Source organism: Tenrec ecaudatus, chromosome 10 (genome assembly GCF_050624435.1).
Source record: "Tenrec ecaudatus isolate mTenEca1 chromosome 10, mTenEca1.hap1, whole genome shotgun sequence".
NCBI lineage: Eukaryota > Metazoa > Chordata > Mammalia > Afrosoricida > Tenrecidae > Tenrec > Tenrec ecaudatus.
The window spans coordinates 43,003,767-43,024,854 of NC_134539.1; the positions used below are offsets into that span (position 1 = coordinate 43,003,767).

At 40.7% G+C, this 21,088-nt stretch overlaps 1 protein-coding gene across 1 annotated transcript in view; it reads left to right on the forward strand.

Moving 5' to 3' along the window:
• The window catches only part of TMEM38B (transmembrane protein 38B), a 41,435-nt gene that overhangs the window by 13,206 nt on the left and 7,141 nt on the right, over window positions 1-21,088 (forward strand). The window contains exons 2-5 of the mRNA XM_075560269.1: window positions 132-288; window positions 14,658-14,842; window positions 15,810-15,897; window positions 19,529-19,646. Coding sequence (XP_075416384.1) covers window positions 132-288; window positions 14,658-14,842; window positions 15,810-15,897; window positions 19,529-19,646 — 548 coding nt within the window. The remainder of the gene's footprint in view (window positions 1-131; window positions 289-14,657; window positions 14,843-15,809; window positions 15,898-19,528; window positions 19,647-21,088) is intronic.

The following is a 21,088-nucleotide window of genomic DNA, read 5'->3' on the forward strand; positions in this document are numbered from 1 at the left end:
CACATATAATAATTATGGTAAATTCTTGAAAGCTGTATACTTAGGAAGTTTATTTCTTTAGTGCCCCTGACACCTCTGGACTGTAAATACACACCTATCTCAGACCTCTCTTTTTATTTTTATTATTTCAGGGGCGGTGACAGTCGCATGCAAGAATCCTCTTTCAAGCTGGTTCACTGCTATGCTCCGCTGCTTTGGTGGGGGAATTTTATCTTGTATACTGCTTGCAGAGCCTCCATTGAGGTTTCTTGCAAACAATACTAATATATTACTGGCATCATCAATCTGGTAAGCTGTCATTGTAATAGACTATGAAACAGTAAAAATTTGCTTTGTAAGTTGCTACTAAAATGGAATTTTTCTGTCTTTAGAAAATGTATTGGTCATTCTTGAAAAGTTAGTATATTTACAAGGGAAGGAACCTACGGCTGTGGATGCAAAGTTGGTCTCTCTTTCACCTCTCTTTCTTGGCCTCCCCTAAAGGCAATTATTGTAATCATTGTCTTACATTTCTTTAGTAAAAGAATTTCAGTGTGAAAGGACATCAAAGGTGTGCAACAGGATAACAATCAAGGGTGCCATGAACTAGACAAAAACATTCTGGTGATGATTCATGTCTAATCATTCTTCTTGTCATACTCTTTATTGTTTTTGTTCCAGTCTTGTGAAATCTTTAAACAATTAACCTTGTACTTTTGAAGTGAAGAAAAAAATATATTAGTAGGCACTGCTTTCTTCTTCCTTTTGCCACTTATTCTTAAGATTGGTCCTTTAAATTAAAAAAATCGAGATATGTAACACAAGTCAGAGTACTTTGTGATAGCTAAAATAAAATCTGTGCTTTTGATATTAAATACACATAGTATGTTAGGAACACTTAAAGTTAATTCTTTTAAAAAAATCATTTTATTTGGGGCCCTAACAATACTTGTTGCAATCCATACATCCAACATATTGGTACATACAATTGTATCCAACATATTGGTACATATATTCCATCATTCTTTTCTAGACATTTACTTTCCATTGAGCCCTTGGGATCAGCTCCTTCTTTTTCCCTACCATCCTCCCCCAAAGTTAATTCTTAGTGAAATATTTTTGACTGATACACTAAACCAGAGCAGAATATCCTAAGAGCCACAATGGCAAAAAAGTCATGCTGGTGCCTGCGGGTGTGCAAACTGGTGGGACTAGGATAATCAGTTTGACAGCCACTACTGAATTGTTGTCCTGTAGCTGCTAAGGGTTATAGTCATTGTCATATTTAGTAACAGAACTCCTCTAAGGTGAGGTCCCATCTGACAGACAGACAGCAGAGGCTCAGAGAAGCTGTGCTCAAATGCTCACACCTAGTGCGGGAAGTAGGAACGTCAGTGGGAGGATCAGGTTCTCGGAGCCTGCCTTCGAGCCTTCACATTTGATGGCTGCCGTCTTATTAGAGGTTTATGTAACTCTTTCGTAAAGTATAGTGTCCCAGGTGTTACCGAAAAGATGTACTTAAGGAGTCTTATTTCTATTACAATATTTCTAAAACTACAGTAAGCATTTTGGAGAAAATGTTAAATGTATGCCTGTGCTTACACATGTAAAAATAGGGCTACAAACGTCTTGCCTTTCACATGTGTCTAGCATCTGACAGTTGCCACCAGCCTCACTCCTGCGGCTGCAGTAACGGCTACTCCAGTTTTTGATGGGACAGTTGTAGTAGCTTCCGAAGTGGCCTAGCTGTTTGTTCAGTTTCCCCTTCACTCCCGAGTCAGTTCTTTACATAGCACCTGCTGCCATTGGGCGTCAGCTCATAGCAACCCTCCAGGACAGAGTAGAACTCCCCCGTGGGCTTTAAAAGGCTATAATTTTTGCAGATCTTGAAATCTACTTTTGGATGATGATTGAAATGTCATTCATCATTAATTGTCAATTCTGGCATAGTAGACTGTATAGTCATTTGATTCAAAGTTGCCAATATTGGCCCATTTCAGATCACAAGTGCCTATGATATCTATCTTCAAGAGTTTAATTTCATTTTTGACAACTTCTGATTTTCCTTGATTCATACTTTGTACACTCCGTGTTCTGGTTATTAATGGATGTTTGTGGCGGTTTCTTCTAATTGTGAGTCATGGCCCACCAGATGACAGTCTTGAAAGGTGTGTAAATTGAGGAGCTAAGAATTCTTCAGGACAGAGCTAGAGAGATGGAAACCATGCATTTAGGAGTATGTAGGCATAGGTAAGAGAATATATCAAGAAACAAAAGCTCTTGTCTGATCGGAGCACACAGGAGCCAACAAGGGAGGAAAGGGGGAAAAAAAGTGAAGCACATCCTGGCTCACTAAGTCCTGAGGACAATGTTCCTGCTCAGAACAGCAATGCACGGAAAAGACCACAGGGCCGGCCTCACCACGGGGCACAGCGCTCCTCATTGACCCATCGCTCCATTGGGGACAACACTAGAGATACACAGCAGGAATCATGCCTGCCCTGAGCTCACTATGCAGAAGCCAGCTTCTAGGGGCATGCAGCAGACCAGCAGGGGGAGCAGAGCAATGAAGTCCCAGGGATATATGTGGTGCCAAGGCATGGCACCCATCAGACTCTACTGGAAAGCACTCATGAAGGACAACAAATAGACCCTGAACTATTTATATGGTTTTTTTGTGTGTTGTTGTTATAGCTATTGTTTTGCTTTCTATTGTTGCTTCCTTGTACTCAGTCTTGTGATGGTACATAGCATGTTTACCTGGTAGGGATAGGTGGAATAAACAAGCCAGAAGAGAGAAAAATGGGATGACAGTCATGGGAGAAGGGGAGGTGGGGAAAGGAAGTGAGTGTTAAGCCCAGGGAAAAGGGAACAACAAGTGAACCAAAATCAGTGCCAAGAAGGGTATAAGAGGTCTGACAGGGCTGGATCAAGGGCAATGGAACCGAGAGGACTTCCTAAAACCCAAATGAAGGCTGAACATGATAGTGGGACAAGAGGAAAGTACAAAGAAACAGAGGAAAGAACTAGGAGGCAAAGGGTAGTCATAGAGATTTAAATACAGGCATCTAAAGATGTAAATATATTTATATACAGCGAGGGAGAAATAGATCTATGTACATATATTTATAGATTGAGTATTAAGGATACATATGGACAGTGGGCCCCTGCTCAAGTACTCCCTCAACACAAGAACACTTTGTTCTAACAATTCGGCAGTCTGAGATACTCACCTTCCTGGCATGATCACTGAAGACAATGGGTGCACAAATAAATGTGGTGAAGAAAGCTGATGGTGCCCGGCTACCAAAAGATATAGTGTCTGGGGTCTTAAAGGCTTGAAGATAAACAGGCATCTATCTAGCTGAGAAACAACAAAGCCTACATGGAAGAAGCACACCTGCCTGTGAGATCAAAAGACACCGAAGGGATAAGGTATCAGGTATCAAAGACCCAAAAGAAAAATCATAGCATTGTGAGGGGGAGTGCAGAGTGGGGACCCAGGGCCCATCTGTGGGAAATTGGACAACTCCTTGCAGAAGAACTGCGGGGAGGAGCCAGTCAGGGTGCAGTGTAGCAATGAAATAAACAATTTTCCTCTAGTTTTTGAATACTTCCCCCTTCCCTCTCTTATAATAATCCCAATTCTGCCTTATAAATCTGGCTGGACCCGAGGATGCACACTGGCCTAGATAGGAACTGGAAACAGGGAATACAGGACAGATGATCCCCTCAGGACTAGTGGTAAGAGTGGCCATACCGGGAGGGTGGAGGGAAGGTGAGGGAGAAAGGGGGAACAGATTATAAGGATCTGTGTGTAACCTCCTCCCAGGGGGATGGACAGCGGAGAAGTGGGTGAAGGGAGACGTCAGATGGTGTAAGATATGACAAAATAATAATTATAAATTATCAAGGATTCATGAGGGAAAAGGGAGCAGGGAGGGAGGGGGAAAATGAGCTGATATCAAGGGCTCAAGTTGAAAGCAAATGTTTTGAGAATGATGATGGTAACATATGTACAAATGTGCTTGACACGATGGATGTATGGATTCTGATAGAGTTGTACGAGCCCCCCATTAAATGAGTTTTTTAAACAAGAAACAACTCCACATTTTTATGCGTCTGTTTAATAAAGGCTTCTTCGGCAGCAGTACTTTCTGACTTACTTTTGTGTTTCAGATCCTTTCTAGGAACTCGCTGTATAACTCCTGACTTAGATCTCACAAGAAGCACAAAGGAGGCTTTCAAAAGTTTGTGGACCATGAAATGAAAAGATAATGGAAATTTTCTGTGAGTTTTTTGAATCCTTTAGTAGATAGGTACAACTTTAAAAATTTTATTGAATGATGTAACTAAGGCAAAAAAACAAACAAACTCAGTGCCAATGAGTTGATCCCAACTCATGAGGGAATGAGGGCTTAGATAGCTGGCTCAACGTCTCAGCTGCTGAGTAGTTGGGGGCCGAGATTTAAAGTGAGGCCACCTTGGTAGTTTGTCCCTGCAGGGGGGCTTCAAAGGTGGATGGCAAATTTCCATTATCTTTTAACTCATTTTTACCCCCACAAACTTTTTGAAGTTGTTTTGAATGCGGTAGATTGTTGGTTGCTCTAGAAATACGAATACAAACTTGGCCTCTATTTTCACATTCTTAACTCTAAAAGATGATACATATGAGGGTTGGAGGTACAAGGAATCCAGGGTGGATGATACCTTCAGGACCAAGGGTGTGAGGGACGATGCTGGGAGAGTGGAGGGTGAGTGGGTTGGAAAGGGGGAACTGATTACAAGGATCCACATGTGACCTCTTCCCTGGGAGAGGGACAGCAGAGAAGGGAGACTCCAGATAGGGCAAGATATGACAAAATAACGATGTATAAATTACCAAGGGCATATGAGGGAGGGGGAAATGGGGAGGGAGGGGGGGGAAAAAGAGGACATGATGCAAGGGGCTTAAGTGGAGAGCAAACGCCTTGAGAATGATTGGGGCAGGGAATGTATGGATGTGCTTTATACAATTGATGTATGTATATGTATGGATTGTGGTAAGAGTTGTTTGAGTCCCTAATAAAATGTAAAAGAAGAAAAGAGAAAAAAACGATTAGGGCAAAAAAAAAAAAGATGATACAGTGTTCTATTTTCCTTTTTAAGATTTTATTGTTTAAGAAAAAATTTGTAATTTTAGCTTAACTTGATTCTAATTTGAAGGATAAAGCACATTTAGAAATTACTGTAAATTGTAGGAAGCTGAAGCAGCGCTTTAATGCACTTGTCGTATCCGTCTTTATTTGAGTACAGTAAGAGTAGCGAAGCTTCTGGAGTGCACATTTGGGGATTAGCACCATCTACTGGCAGTGATTTTGCATGCCACTATAGGATTGTTTGGAAGACTACATTACCATAAGATTTTCCTTTTTGGGAAACTGCTTCTGTTTTTAACACTACTGAGTCATCTACACCTCTTAACGACTTGTACAGCAGAATGAACTATTGCCTCGTCTTATTCCATTCTCACAGATTTTGTTATGTTGGAGGCCATTGTTGCAACTATGGTGTAAGGTCACGGTTGCAGCTCCCCTGAGTCTATCTTGTGTAGGTCCTCCCTCTGTTGCTGACCCTTTTCCAAGCACATCTTCTTTTTCAGGAACATGGCAAAGTCTCATTGTTCTCATTTCTAAGCTCTTTCTAAACCAAACCCACTACCATCAAGTTGATTCTGACTGATAGTGATCCTCCACAGAGTTACCAAGGCTGTAAATGGTTATGGGAGTGAGTAGCCTCACTTCTCCTGTGGAGCTGTGAGAGGTCTTAAACCGCTGCGGTTTGCAGTCCAGTGCTTACTCTGGAATGTTGCCAGGGTTCCTTAAACTCTTTCTAGGGCCTTGAAATTATTTTATAATTTTTCTTTAAAGACTTGTGCTCTGGTGTGTTTTCCTTCAACTTTCAGTAATTATGTTATGTAAATTTGTATACCTGAGGCTGCACTTTAATGAAGACAAATATGTGAAAGTGTAGTTCATATAAATCTATTATTCTAAAATCTCTGAATCATATACACAGAAAATGATTAATTTGTTAGACGATATAAGAGTAGGAGCAATATGAACTCTTACTGAGTTTAGTGTTCTATTTTGCCTTAGTTAAGTAATTTTTTCTTTCATAGAGAAGAGAAATTTATAGTAAAATAAAAGCAGAAGTCTCGGTGACTAACCCTGGGAGCTCTCTTGGTCCAGTTCTTGGTATTAATCTAAATCCTGTCCTCATTTTACTATGAAATTCTGGGTTAGCTTGAATTTTTAAAATCATATTGTTGAGGACTCATACAACTCTTATCACAATGCATACATACATCCACTATGTCAAGTACATTTGTTGCCATCATCCTTAAAATATTTGCTTTCTACTTGAGCCCTTGGTATCAGCTCCTAATTTTTTCCCTTCCCTCATGAACCCTTGATAATTTATAAATTATTATTATTTTGTCATATCTTACACTGTCCTATGTCTCCATTCACCCACTTTTTTTGCTGTCCATCCCCCAGGGAGAGGGTTATATGTATATCCTGTAATCAGTTCTCCCTTTCCACCCTACGTTCCCTCCACCCTCCCAGTACCACTCTCACCACTGGTCCTGAAGGGGTCATCTGTCCTGGATTCCCTGTGTTTCCAGTTCCTATCTGTACCAGTGTACATCTCTGGTCTAGCTGGATTTGTAAGGTAGAATTGGGATCATGATAGTGGGGGTTGGGGTAAAGGGAGGAAGCATTTAAGAACTAGAGGAAAGTTGTATGTTTCATCATTTCTACACTGCACCCTGACAGGCTTGTCTCCTCCCCGAGACCCTTCTGTAAGGGGATGTTCAGTTGCCTACAGATGGACTTTGGGTCCCCAATCTGCACTCCCTCTCATTCACAATGATATGATTTTTTGTTCTTTGATGTCTGGTACCTGATACCTTCGACACCTCGTGATCACACAGGCTGGTGTGCTTCTTCCATGTGGGCGTTGTTGCTTCTGAGCTAGATGGCGGCTTGTTTACCTTCAAGCCTTTTAAGATCCCAGACTCTATATCTTTTGATAGCCGGGCACCATCAGCTTTCTTCACCACATTTGCTTATGCGACTATTTGTCCTCAGCGATCGTGTCGGGAAGGTGAGCATCATGGAATGTCAGTTTAATAGAACAAAGTGTTCTTGCATTGAGGAAGTACTTGAGTGGAGGCCTAATGTCCACCTACCGTAATACTAAAACTATAAATATATGCGCATAGATCTATTTCCTCCTCATATATAAATATATTTACATATGTACATGCCTGTGTTTAGAACTCCACAAATGCCCTTTGCCTCCTAATTCTTTCCTCTATTTCCTTTTACTTTCCTCCTATCCCACTATCATACTCAGCCTTCATTTGGTTTCAGTAATTGCTTTGGTTACATTGGGCTTGATCAATCCCTACCAGACCTCTTACACCTTCCTCTACTGATTTTGGCTCACTTGTTCCCTTGTCCCTGGGTTTGTTAACACCACTTCCTTTCCCCCACTTCCCCGTCTACTATGTCTCCCCGGAAACATCAGTCCTGTTGTTTTCTCCTCCAGATTGTTTATCCAGCCTATCTTACCTAGATAGATCTGCAGAGATAATAATATGCAAAATAACCAAGACAGAGCAAGAGAAAATGACAACAACAAAAGCCAATGGCAAAAACCTGAAAGCCTGTAAATAGTTCAAGGTCTGTTTGTTGACCTTTAGTAGGAGTGTTTTCTGATCAAGTCTGATGGGGTGCCATGCCCCGGCTCTCCTTACTGTTCTGTTGCACGCCCTTAGTGTTTTGCCTCGGTGTGGTGGGGTCGGTTCGGGCACAAATCCCACACTGTGTCTCTAGTGTTGTCCCCTGTAGGGCTATGGGTCAGTGAGGGATGTTGTTTCTCGTAGTGGGGCCGGCCATATGGGCCTCTCTGTGACTTGACTGCTTTGAGCAGGGATATCGTCCTCAAGGCTTGGTGGGCCAGGATGTGCTCCATGCTCTCTTCCTCCCCCTTTATTTGCTTCTGTGTACTCTGATCAGATATGTCCCTCTCCCTGAGCTGTAGCTTCAGTGCTGTCCTCTGAAGGAAATTCTTCTGAGGGGAGAGGTGGCTGGCTGTCCACATAGTTGGGATTGGGGCCAGCCTCTCAGACTTCTCTACTGGTTTCCTGCTTCATGTTGGTAAATTGCATTCACATCTTGGAGCACAAGTTGATGTCTGGCCCCTCTTTCCCTGTATTCAAGGTTCATCTATATTCAACTGCTCTTGTATATAAACCTCTTTCTTATACGCATATGTGTGTCTAAGAATTTGTTTCTCTAGTTTACCCAGACTTATACACAGTGGGTACAAGCAAGAGCAGTGCATATTGAGAAAACGTCCCAGCCCAGTCCAGATCAAGTCCATAAGTTTGATATTAGCTTATATGCCCAATGCCAATCTATAAATTCCTCTTCAGCTTCACAAAATACATGCAATGACGCTGAATGCAGGAAGATCACAGGCCAGTAGGTTGGAAGTCTTATGGATCCAGTGGCGTTGTAAGCATCTCAGTGCTGGCAGGGCTGTCTCCGTGGCTTCTCTGACTCCAGAGATCTGTCTCCATCATCCTCTCTGCATGTATTTTCTCCACAGTGATGTCTTGCAGGGAGTGAGCATTGTCGGTAAAGAGTCTCCAAGGGAGTGAGCCGAGAGAATGTCTCCTGCCTCGAAGGAGGAAATACAGGAGTTCCCAGAATCCTCAGGAGAAGGCCATACCTACGGAGAGACCTCATTGGGTGATATCCTGATTGTCAGACTAGACTCCACGCCTACATTCTTAATCGTCAAATTGACACCAGATTATGTAACTACCACACACTACCATTGAGTTAATTTTGAGTCATGGTGACTCTATAGGACAGGGTAACACTCCTGTGGGATTTGGTTCCTTGGTTAGGAGGTCCTGGTTTTATAGAACATCCTAATTAATTGGCCTAATAGTGGCTGTGAGTTGGAATGGACTCCATGGCTGTGAGTTTGGTTTTCATCTTACATCCTGGTTTGTTGCATAATAACTGGGATCTTAAACGCTTGCAAGTAGCTATCCAAAGCAGAGCAAATGGTCTCCATTTACCTCCTAGATGGCCATGATCTCACCAGCTAGGCCTGCTCACAGCAGGGAGGGCAGGAGGAGTTGTCTTTAGCTTGCAGTTGAGTCAGTGGCTTAGCATTTTGTTTGTACCCTGGTCTAGATTGCTCTTGTCTGCCGTTGAATTGATTGAGACTTACAGTGACCCTAAAGACAAAGTAGGCAGATGTCAGACAGTGTTAGGACATGATAAAATAATAATAATTTATAAATTATCAATGGTTCATGGGGGGGCACTGTGAGGGAGGGGAAAAGAGCTGATACCAAGGGATCAAGTAGAAAGAAAATGTTTTGAGAATGATGATGGCAACAAGTGTACAAAAGTGCCTGACACAATGGATGTATGTATGGATTATGATGAGTTGTACGAGCCCCCAATAAAATGATTTAAATAATAAAAAAAAGAGTACTTGCTTTGTAGAGATTCTGAGACAGTGTTCTCAACCTGTGGGTCGCGACCCCTTTGGGGGGGGGTGTCAAACGGCCCTTTTACAGGGGTTGCCTGATTCATTACAGTAGCAAAGTGACAGTTAAGAAGTAGCAATGAAAATAATTTTATGCTTGTGGGGTCACCACATGGGGAACAGTATTAAAGGGTGGTGGCATGAGGAAGGTTGAGAACCACTGTGTCTATGGCTTTACTGAGGCCAATTGTCATCTGGATGGAGGCCAGTTGTCCCACTTTTCTCGCATGGAGTGGTGAGTGTGTTCCTGTTCCTGGCTCCAGCCTTTTTGGCTTGTGGTCGAGCGTGTAATCACCACACACCAGGACTCCTTTGATCTAGATGAGTTTTCTTACTTAGTGCGGTTTTTGTTTTATGCTCATTAATCTAATACCTGTGACTTAATGTGTGAGAAGTCAGTGGTTGTCTTCTTTAATTTCCTTTTGCTATGTGTATTCTTTAGGCACTGTAACGTATAGTACCTTAGATGTAATAAGGAGTCCTGGTGGCACTTTGGGTAAGCGCTAGACTGCTCATCCCAGGTCAGTGATTCCAAATAGGAGGCTCTTTTAATAGTGCCACATTGGAAGCATTATAAGAGATGGCACTATTGACCCAGCATTGTACTGCTAACTGCGAGTTGCTATGCTTTGGGATCGGCTCAATGACACTGGGTTTTTAACATTTTTTATTATTAAATACTTTTATTGGAAGCTCTTACATCTCATCACAATTCATACATTCATCCATTGTGTCAAGCACATTTGTATATATGTTGCCATTATCATTTTCAAAGCATTTTCTCTCTCTGTGAGCCCTGGGTATTATCCGCTCTTCATTTTTCTCCCTTCCCTCCATCATGAACCCTTGACAAGTTATAAATTATTATTTTCATATCTTACATTGTTCTCTGTCACCCTTTACCCACTTTTCTGTTGTTCGTTCCCCCAGGAGGGAGTTATATGTCAATCTTTGTGATTAATATCCCCTGTCTCCCCCCACCTTCCCCTTTTCCTCGTTGTATCTCTATTCTCATTGTTGGTCCTGAGGGTTTTATCTATCCTGGGTCCCTGTGTTGCAGGCTCTTGTCTGTGGCAGTGTGCACGTTTTGGTCTAATCCGATCTGTAAGGTAGAATTGAGGTCATGATAGTGGGGGAAGGAAGCATTAAAGAACCAGAAGAAAGTTGTGTGTTTCATCAGTGCAATACTGTACCTTGACTGACTCATCTTTTCCTTGTGACCCTTCTGTGAGGGCATGCCCAGTTGTCTACAGATGGGCTTTGGGTGTCCATTTCTCATCCCCCCTTCCCACCCCCTGTTTTTGGTTTTGATTTGTGTCGGAGGACAGGAATTGTTATCGATGGAGCCACTGGGCTCATGCATTTCTAAGTCTGCTGAGCTCAGTTAACAGTTGTTCTTTTGCCCTGTGCCTAGTTAACATTCACAAGGGGAACAGTTTAAAATGTTAGCTTCTTGTAGGTCTACTTTAAAATGTGACTAGATTAATTAGATGTTTCTCAGAGATAGATTGGACATTTATCAGAAATAGCAACAATAATTTCCCAGGGCTCAACCAGAAATAAAATATTTAGAAAATGACGATGGCAGCATATGTGCAAATATGCTTGATACAATTGATGTATGGATTGTTGTAAGAGCCCCCAATAAAATGATTAAAAAGAATTTCCCCTGTATGTCACAATAATGTATATAAAAACATTCAAGATGGGTTCTTGTAATAGAATTTTTAACTAATGTTAGAGATGGAGATTCACTATATGGCATGAAGATGGATTCATTTGTATTTTTTTTGCTGTTTCTTTGTTCAGACATTTTACTTTTGAGCCTTCATTATTGATAATGTGAAACCGAATCATCTTTCTAAATTGATCTATAGTAGATACCACAATGTTTATATTTTATTAAAAATATACTTTATTTATGATTTAAATATATACACCTGTTTCCCCCAAGTACATTACCAAATTCTCTGAAACCAGTCATATATTTAGAGGCAGTAGTATACAGAGACTTTCACAATATATATTTACATTTCGTTATTGTTGATCTACACAGTAGAATATGAACCAATTCAGCAACTTTCCCGGTATAATCCAGGGACATTCACTATATTCTTCAAGTTGTGCAACCTTTCTAATTTTCCTTTTCTGAATTGCTCCTTCCATATTGACATAAACTCATTGCCCTCTAAATTTTCTGCCTAATCTTTCAAGTTACTGCTGTCAACTTGATCCCCTGTATATAGTACTTCAAGGCACACTATTCTCCAGGCAGACAGTTTTACTAATTCAGCCACACCCGGCTTGGCGAGGAGCCTGGAGTGGAAGCCGTTTTAATCAAGGTTTACAGGCAGTAGTTTCAGGGTCCGTCTACCTCAGTATCACCAAAAAGGTTTGGATTCTGTGAGAATTTAAAATTTTGTTCTGTGTTGCCCTCTTTTGATCAGCATTCTTTTTCAAATATATTTTAAAAAAGATTTATTGACACATTATGGACATACCATATAATTCAATGGTTTAAATATATTAAAAAGAGTTGTATAGTCATCACCACAGTCAATTTTAGAGCATTGTCTTCGTTCTTGCCCCTATTATGATTAGCCCCTCATTACCCCCATCCTCCCTTACCATAACCCCAAGAAACTATTAATCTAATTACTATCTCAAGATACTTACTATCCTGGGTTTTCTGAAAAGAAAATCGGACAAACCCCAACAAAACAAAACACAGACAAACCTCAATCCAAGAGAAAGCAGAAAACAATAGAAACTAGAACAATTTAAAAATGGGTCAAAAGTGAAAACAAATGCTAGTCTCTCAAACCTCAATCCAGCTGCATCCCCGGCAACGCAGTGCATTTCGTCTGAGGGCGGTGTCAGTTACATTCCTGGTCAATAATCCGAGAGCATCCATCCAGGCTTTCTCTGAGTGGGGACTCCGCAAATGGAGTTTGAATGTTCACTGCCACCCAAGGCCTTTTGAAAACTGGTTGCTCAGAGTTTAAGCTCTCATACAATTCCCTCCTATTACCTTAAGCTTAATTACTTTATTGGATCACATGGGCTGATAACATTCTTCTGGAGAATCTGAGATTCCAAAATTATGTAATAGTAGTCAGGCACCATCCAGTTCTGGCTTTATAACGAAAGAGGTGGTTGTTTATTTAAAACAAGCAAACCTGCTGCCATGGAGTCTGTTCTGCTCCTGGGCCGAGTTTTAGGTTAGGAGGGTAACCAGAACAGTGGCTCTTGCTCCTCAGGAGCCATGGTACTCTGTTGTGGGAACCTTCATTTTTTAGTTTTCATTGTGAGCAAGAAGGTAGCAGGTGCTCCACTGAGGCTATTGCTTTCATTGTATAAGCTGGAACAACTTTTGATCTGAGAAGGTTAAATCCAACAGTGGGTAAGATAGCGGTTTGAATGGGACCTCTCAGACTGAAATTGTGGATGGCGACAAGGAAGAGTAGTGCTGCATCTTGTACGTCTTCTCTGAAGGAGTACTTTGGCAGCCAGATTTGACCTCTCGAATACTTGTAGGGATTCTGACTATTAACCATAAGTTACAGTAAGATTAACAACTTCTTTTAAAAAGAGACATGCTACTGCTTTCATGCACTGTATCAGACGTACTATTCCAGAACAAAAAGCAACCACACTTGCTGCCAGCAAGCCCATGCTGCCCGTGGGACCGGGCAGCACTGCCCTGTGCGTTTCCAGGACTACTCTATGGGAGGGAAAGCCGCCTCTTCTGTCTTTCGTCCTTGGAGGAGCCGGGGGTTTCAAACTGCAGGCTTTGCAGTTAGCAGTCTGTCACACAGCCCTGTTCTTTTAAAGCACACCATCCCATGCCTGTGAGCATTTTAAGAATAAGGAGGTAAAAATAGTGTATCTCCAATAGGTATTACTCGATCAGATGTTTAGAACAATGAAGCTTCAAAAAGAGGATGGGTGAATTATTCTTAATGTCACAATTTAATTGGTTATAAACTTAGATCTATTAGAGCACACACTTTATACTCATTTAGTTGTATGAAAATATATTTTCTTGAACACAAATTTGCCTCCTTGAGGTTCCAACCTCTCTGCCTGGTGTGTGGTTTATGCACTGTGCGAAGGGATCCAGGTGAAGATGTTAATGGGGCTTGAAGTACAGCCTTCACACAGGTTCCAAGAGCCATTTTCTAGTTCCGTGTCCCAAATGATGAAGACACCATCTAGCTAGAGTAGACCTACCCCTAGGTGTGATTATATACTTGCTTTATTTAAATAGTGGTTTCAACATAGTTTCCAGAACATATCAGGACAGACAGATGAGGAACTTGTTGAATGCTTTCTGCATGTGTAGGACAGATAGGACTGCCCTTTGCGTTTCTAAGGCATTCGGTCTTTTCAGGTCAGGCAGCCTCCTCTTTCTCGTTGGAGCACTGCAGGGTAGGACCGCTGACCATGTCAGGAACCATTCCGTGTGTAGCCCGGTTTGCCACCAGGGCTCCCTTTAATGTGCTTAAAAGTACAAAATTGACTCTATCCTCTGATCTTTTTTGGCAGATTATACATATATTCGTTATTTAAACAATCAATTATTTTCCAACCTATATTTTTTTCAAGTAAAATCCCTTACTTTAATATTGATTATATATTTTGTGAAATGGCTATTGCTGATGTAGAGACACACCTCATTTTCTTGTCCCTTGCAGACTGAATGATTTTTTTTTACAGATAAAAGGATTGTGCTAATCTTGTGTCAAGCAGACTATTGGTACCATTTCCCCAATAATTTGTGCTCATTCTTCTCCAGTCATTTGTGTATAACGTTTTGGTAATTCTCACAATATTTCACACTAATATTGTTTACTCTTAATGGACTACAGATAGTATAACTATAACTTTTACATACACTGGGAAATCAAAACATTCATTTGACTGACTTAGTTGCAGTATTCTACATATTGTGATTATCTAGAACCAGACCTCTCAGAGTTATGCCTGTAATGGATTTTTATTTCTGTTTCTTTTGATTCACTGATGTATTAAAATATTTAAAATTTTAATTTCAGGTATATTATATTTTTTTGCCCAAGTGACCTAGTTTGCCAAGCCTATTCTTTTCAACCTGTTCAACTCTTGGCTGCAGGAATGAAGGAAGTGACCAGAACTTGGAAAATAGTAGGTGGAGTCACACATGCTAATAGCTATTACAAAAATGGCTGGCTAGTCATGATAGCTATTGGATGGGCCCGAGGTAATAATAACAATAATGCATTCATAACTCTTCTCATATTGGTGGACAACTACAACTACTGAGTAATTATCTTTTTAATATTAATTTTTAATATTAATATTAATTTTGCATTAATGAGGACCACATAATCTACTAATAGAATCTTTTTGGATGATGGAAACTTTGTTTTCATTGACTGGTAAAGTTAGTTTCAAAGTAGTATTTTTCACTATCATTAGTCGTTCTTTGGATCCTGTTCAGCTTAGAGTAAAATCGGAACACCGGCACCAGAGGGATTCATAGTTCCATAATGAAAGTGCCGTACCAGCATAAACGACAAGCTCACTGAGAAGTCATGTTGCACTTGTAAATATAGCACGTTGCCCTGTCTTTTCTGTGTGTATGTTTAAATCCCGAATAACTTAAAATATGGAGTAAAGATGATTAATTCCCAAATTCATCTTCTGTATGACTTGTCTGTATTATTGAATTGTTTGTATGTGGGGTTTGAATAAATTTCTCTAATGTATGTGAGGCAGATGAGTATATTGCACCCAAATCTAATCACATCAGGGAAGGAAATCATAAACCAGCTCCGCCCCCCCCCCCCCCCCCCCCCCGATCTGAAGCAAACCAGATGTGTGTGCCAAGACTTTGATGCTAGCCTTAATTACAGTAAATGGGAATTGCTGTGCATTAGTGGGATCCAACATAACACAAGTTGGCAGCACGGGGCTGTATTTCCTTTTGTTGACCCAGGGTCGCTATGAGTTGGAACTGACTCAACAGCACCTGAGAGTGCAGGCTGGGGAAAGAATGGTCGTTGTCTCAGTGTCATAAATATACGAGGCAACTTGTTTTCTTCAAGCAGTGTGTTTTAGACATCCTTTTAGAATTTTAAATTAGGAGATAGAATTTTGCCTCCACAATTAATTTTCAAGGGCAACTGGCTACCCATTTGGCTGATGCACTTTATTATTGTTTACAGGTGCAGGTGGGAGCATTATCACCACTTTTGAGCAGTTGATAAAAGGAACTTGGAAACGAGAAGCTGATGACTGGTTGAAGATGTCTTAGTAAGTTGGCATCAAATCAAACCCTATTTAAAATTTTTTGAATCTCATCAAATTTGTTTTTAGAAGATTTCGTGGACTTTAAATGTAGATGAACTGTAGCTGCTGAAGATACCTGCAGGGAAGAGAACGAACACATTTTATTCTCACAAAATGACTGTCCCTTCAAAGCTGTGCAGAATCCCTTCTCCATATGTCTTTCTTCAGAAAAGGAGAGAAAAGAAAAAAATAACCACTTTGGATTCTTAAAGGATTGTAAAGAGACTATGTTATAGGATTGTAAAGAGAACATATTTTATGAAGAGGAGACTTCTCTGGGTAGAAACTAATCAATTAAGACTTGTGACATTTTTTAAAGTGACTAACAGTCTCGGAAACCCACAGGGCCACTAAGGGTTGGCACTGACTCCAGGCACTGAGCCGGGTGCACGAAGCATGGACCTAGGAACTGGAAGCCGTGAAGAACGGGGTGGACGGCATCAAGATGACTGCAAGAGGTGAGCGCGCCGAAATGCACTGGTGTCGGATCAGGCAGTCAGATGGTTTACTGAGCTGGAAAAGGAGGACTGGCACTGTGTTCATTGTCCAAAATGACACTTCAAGATCTTTCTTGAGGTACAGCGCTGTCTGTGACATGATGTATATTCAAGGAAATACAGTTTAATACAACCGTTACTCAAATTTACACACTAACCTTTAAAGCTAGTGATGCAGAAATTGAAAAATTCTATCAACTTCTTCAGTCTGAAAATTGATCAAACATACGATTAAGATGCATCGATGATTACTGGGGATTGGAATGCAAAAGTTGGAAGCAAGGGGGAAGGAACTTTAGCGGAAAAATACGGTCTTTCTGGTATAAATACAAAGCTGTCGATTGTATGATAGAATTTTGCAAATACTTTCTTTCAACAACATAAACGGTGGTTATACACATGGACTTCACAGATGAAATCCACAAGGATCAAATTGACTACATCTGTGGGAAAAGATGGAGAAGCTCACTGTCAGCCAAAATGCGGCTGGGGGCTAACTGGACCAGGCCATTAGTTGCTTATTTGGAAGTTAGAGTTGAAATTGAAGGAAAGTAAAATAAATCTGAGAAAACTAAATTACAACCTAGAGTATATCTCACCTGAATTTAGAGATCACCTCAAGAACAGATTTGACTCATTGAGCACTAATGATTAGGACATTATACATGAAGAAAGCAAAAGGTCATTAATAAGACAGGAAAGAAAGGGAAGGTCAAAGTGGATGTTGCAGACCAGCTAGAACAAATGAAAGTAAGGATGAAGTAAAAGAGCTTCTCAGGACGCTTCACAGGGTAGCTCCAGAAAACACACCTGTGAGCAAAGTGAGCGAAGACATGGCGTTAAAAAACCAAAAGGTTTGTTCAGCATTATCTGAAGCTCAGAGAATGGAAGAAAAATATAGAGCCTTGGGTTGTAATATTGAAAGATTCTGAACATTGCAGGAACAGTATTGAATAATACAGGAAGCATTAAGGAAGATGGAAGGGAGGCACAGCCACTGGACCAAAAGGAACTAATTGGCACGGAACCGTTTCAAGAGAGAATATGCTCAAGAACCAAGCTTCACTGAAGACATTAGCCGGAAACAAGCCTCTAGGAATTAACAAAATACCAATGAAAATGTTTCAAAAAACCCACGAAGCGCTGGAAGTGCTCACTCGTCTATGGTAAATTTGGAACACAGCTACCTGGCCAACTGACTGGGAGCGAGATCACAGGCAAGTACAGTTTTGCTGAAGACCATTCAACAGTGGTTGTACAAGTACATTTACAGGGAGCTGCTAGAAACTCAAGGCAGATTCAGAAGAGGACTGGGCACAAGGACTATCATTGTTGATGTCAGATGGGTCCTGTCTGAAAGAAGCGAAGACCAGAAATACCTGTGTTTGATTGACTGTGCAAAGCCATCCACTGTGTGCATCACAGCAAACTGTGGACAGCGTGGAGAAGAATGAGAATCCCACGACATGTCTGTGTTGGTCTCATGGGGAACCTGTACATGAACCAAGAAGCAGCTTTTCAATAGAACAAGGAAAGACTGAGTAGTTTACAATCAGGAAAGGGTTGTACCCTTTTACCCTATTTATTCAGTCTGTATACTGAGCACATAATCCAAGAAGCAAGACTTCCTCTCATGCTCCGGACATGTGTCAGAGACAAAGAAGAAAAGCTCGGTGAGATGCAATGATGGACTTGGTGTTCTAGGAACAATTTTGAGGCCACGGACTGGGTTCTGTTCTGTTGTACCTGGATGGCATGTAGCAATAAAGGAAGTATTCCTATAAAATCATAGAGACCTGTATTATACAAAGATAACAAAATGTGAAGCTGGGGCTCTTCCTCTGGGAAGGTGGTGTCCGTTTGGTGACCATCCTCAAAGGCTGCGGCACTCGTTGCTGTAACTGCGTCAGAACGGCAGTGTCGGCGTCCTTGACGGACTCATCTCCCGCTCCTTTCACGTGCTCTTGGAGATTTGTCTCAAGAGGGCACTTTAGGACTCTCGGATGGATGGGGTGTGGTTTCCCAGTGAGATTCTCATCGTGCAGCCTTTCCTACCCTCGAAGAGTGAACACATATGTTGTGATGGACAACATTTCTCGACAACTCCTTGCCTTTCCTCACTTGTCTACTTTTCAATTTTCTGGAAACTTCTTTACAATCAATCCTGGTGGTTATTCTTTGTTCTTTGAGAAAAGCGATCCAAATTACTCCTTTGGTAGCCCCTGGACCATTCCACAACCCTCTGGAGATCCCAGGAGATCCCCTCAGCAGCACTGTTTTGATTGGACGTGTTATTTTTCGAGGTACCCTATTGAGTTCAAGCAAGCGTCTTGCTGACGGCGCTTCTTTGTACCCACACGCTTGGTACAGAGCCGTGTCAAGACCTGCTTTGCTTGAAGTGACTGATCCGCCCATCAGCTGGGGCCTCCGAGCAGTGCCTTTCATGAGCCCTCACAGACCCTGCACGTTTAATGTGAACGTGTTAAAATGTTAGCTAAGGCCATAAGCAGTGACGTTTTGTACTGGTTCATATGAGTTCATGAGAACTTATTAGCTCTTCTGCACTCCATGACAAGGGACATCATGTTGACAGCCTGAAATTGGCAATCATGAAATTACTTATAGCTGAAAAATTGGCAAATTCTACAAATTAGGACTTCCCCTTCCTCTCGTCTGTGTCCCAGAGAGTTGGTTTACCTCTGTAAAGTTTCTCTTAAGTGGGCTAGTCTATTTTTCTAAGTCATGCTGTAGAATACGAGACTTTCAAATCCTTTGTGAAAAAAATATAATATGGTCAAACATATTTCAGAAATACTGTACCTAGAAACTTCCTTCTTTGTTGGAATCATAATATATGTTTATATAAACAAAGTCATATCTTTGACAATATGAATGTGTTATAAAGAAACTTATTTAGCTATATAATTCAAAAATTTCTAAACCTTATGCACACAGAGCTCATTTTTGTTATATCTATTGATATTAGCATTAAATTAGTGTTTGCAGTGTCATGAGAAAGACAGAACATGACTTCTATTTGCTGATTTAAAAATGTGTTTTTCTGTTGCTTTCTGACTTAAAATGTGTTTTATTTTCAGCCCTTCCAAGATAACCTTGCTGGGGTCAGTTATGTTCACATTCCAACACACCAAGCATCTGGCAATATCAAAGCACAATCTGATGTTCTTCTATACGATCTTTATTGTGGCCACAAAGGTGAGAATTTCAAGTAATTATAAATTGGTTCTAGAAATTCTATATAACCATTCCATCTTGATAGAATTCTGCAGAGTAGGCAATAACTTTTATTTTTATTATTGCAATTTAAAAAGATGAATTTTGGGTATTGATTCAGCACATCTATGACTGAATCATAAGACTGAGGTAGTTTATTGTGCCAACCTGGCTGATAAACATACGTGGGGTTAATTGTAAGGCAGTAGGATAAATGGCTCAGTGAGCCTCTCTTTTCTAGTTCTTGGGTCTCTTGCTTTATGATGGTTGGACCAGGGTGCAGCTGCCTTAGCAATTTCCCTGCTTTATCTGGCAGGGCTCACTTCCTCCAAGACTTCTCTGAGAAGCCACATGGAGTTACCCTGATGCAGCCCTGGGTGCTGGAGCACCCATGTGGAGACCCCTGCCAGTGCTGAGATGCTTACACATTCACTGATTCCACTTTCCTCCTGTAGTTGGCATCATAGTGTGTGTTTTGTGAGATGCAGGAGGACTTTGTGGATTGGTGTTGGACATATAGGTTAATGTTGGACTTGTGGGCTTGGGGAGCATTGGGTTGGGATGTTTTCTTGATATGCACTTAACCTTTATATAAAACTCTCTTTTATACATGCGTTTCTGTGGATTTGTTTCTCTACAGTACCCAGACTGACACATGGACCTTCAGCGGTTCCTCTTGTTCTAGCAGAGACTTTAGATAGCCTAGGACTCTCTGGGGCCAGAGATTAGTAGATGTAGTCAGTGCTTGTTAGATATAATGTGGGAAGTGTTGTCTCATTTGCAATATGAGGTTCTTGGACTAGATTGTTCCTGAATTTCTTCTTCGTCTTTTTTAACATTTCATTGTATCTGAATTTCTTAAGGTTCTTAAAATTTCAATATTTTATAGTAGGATCTATTGCTAATTAAATGCTGTTATTATTATGGGGCTGAAAACTTATTCCCTCTTGCACATAGGAGGTAGTATGATATAATAGCTTTTAGAAATACTCCTAGTTAATTATTTGTTCAAATTCCAGTTTTGCTTACTAATCCAATTGTTTCTGAATCCCATTTTCTTCATTGTTCCTGTATGCTTGTTGAGAGGAATGTAGATGATGCCTGTCATTTTATCACTATGCCTGGCATATCTTAGGAACTTTATTCGCAGCTATATCATGAGACTATTATTATTATTCTTACCATTATGGGAGAGAGTTTTCAGAAAGTAGATTTTAAAATAAGGTTACCATTTAAGCCTAGAAAAATTTTATAGCTAACTATCTCAAACTATGTAATTTTAGCTAAAATGTTACCTACAAGATTTTTTTTGGGGGGGAAAGCATTATGTATATATTATATAACTATATAAATTTATTTTATCTTTTTGTTTATCCATTCATCAGCTGATAAACATTTGGCTATTATGACCAGTACTGCTGCTG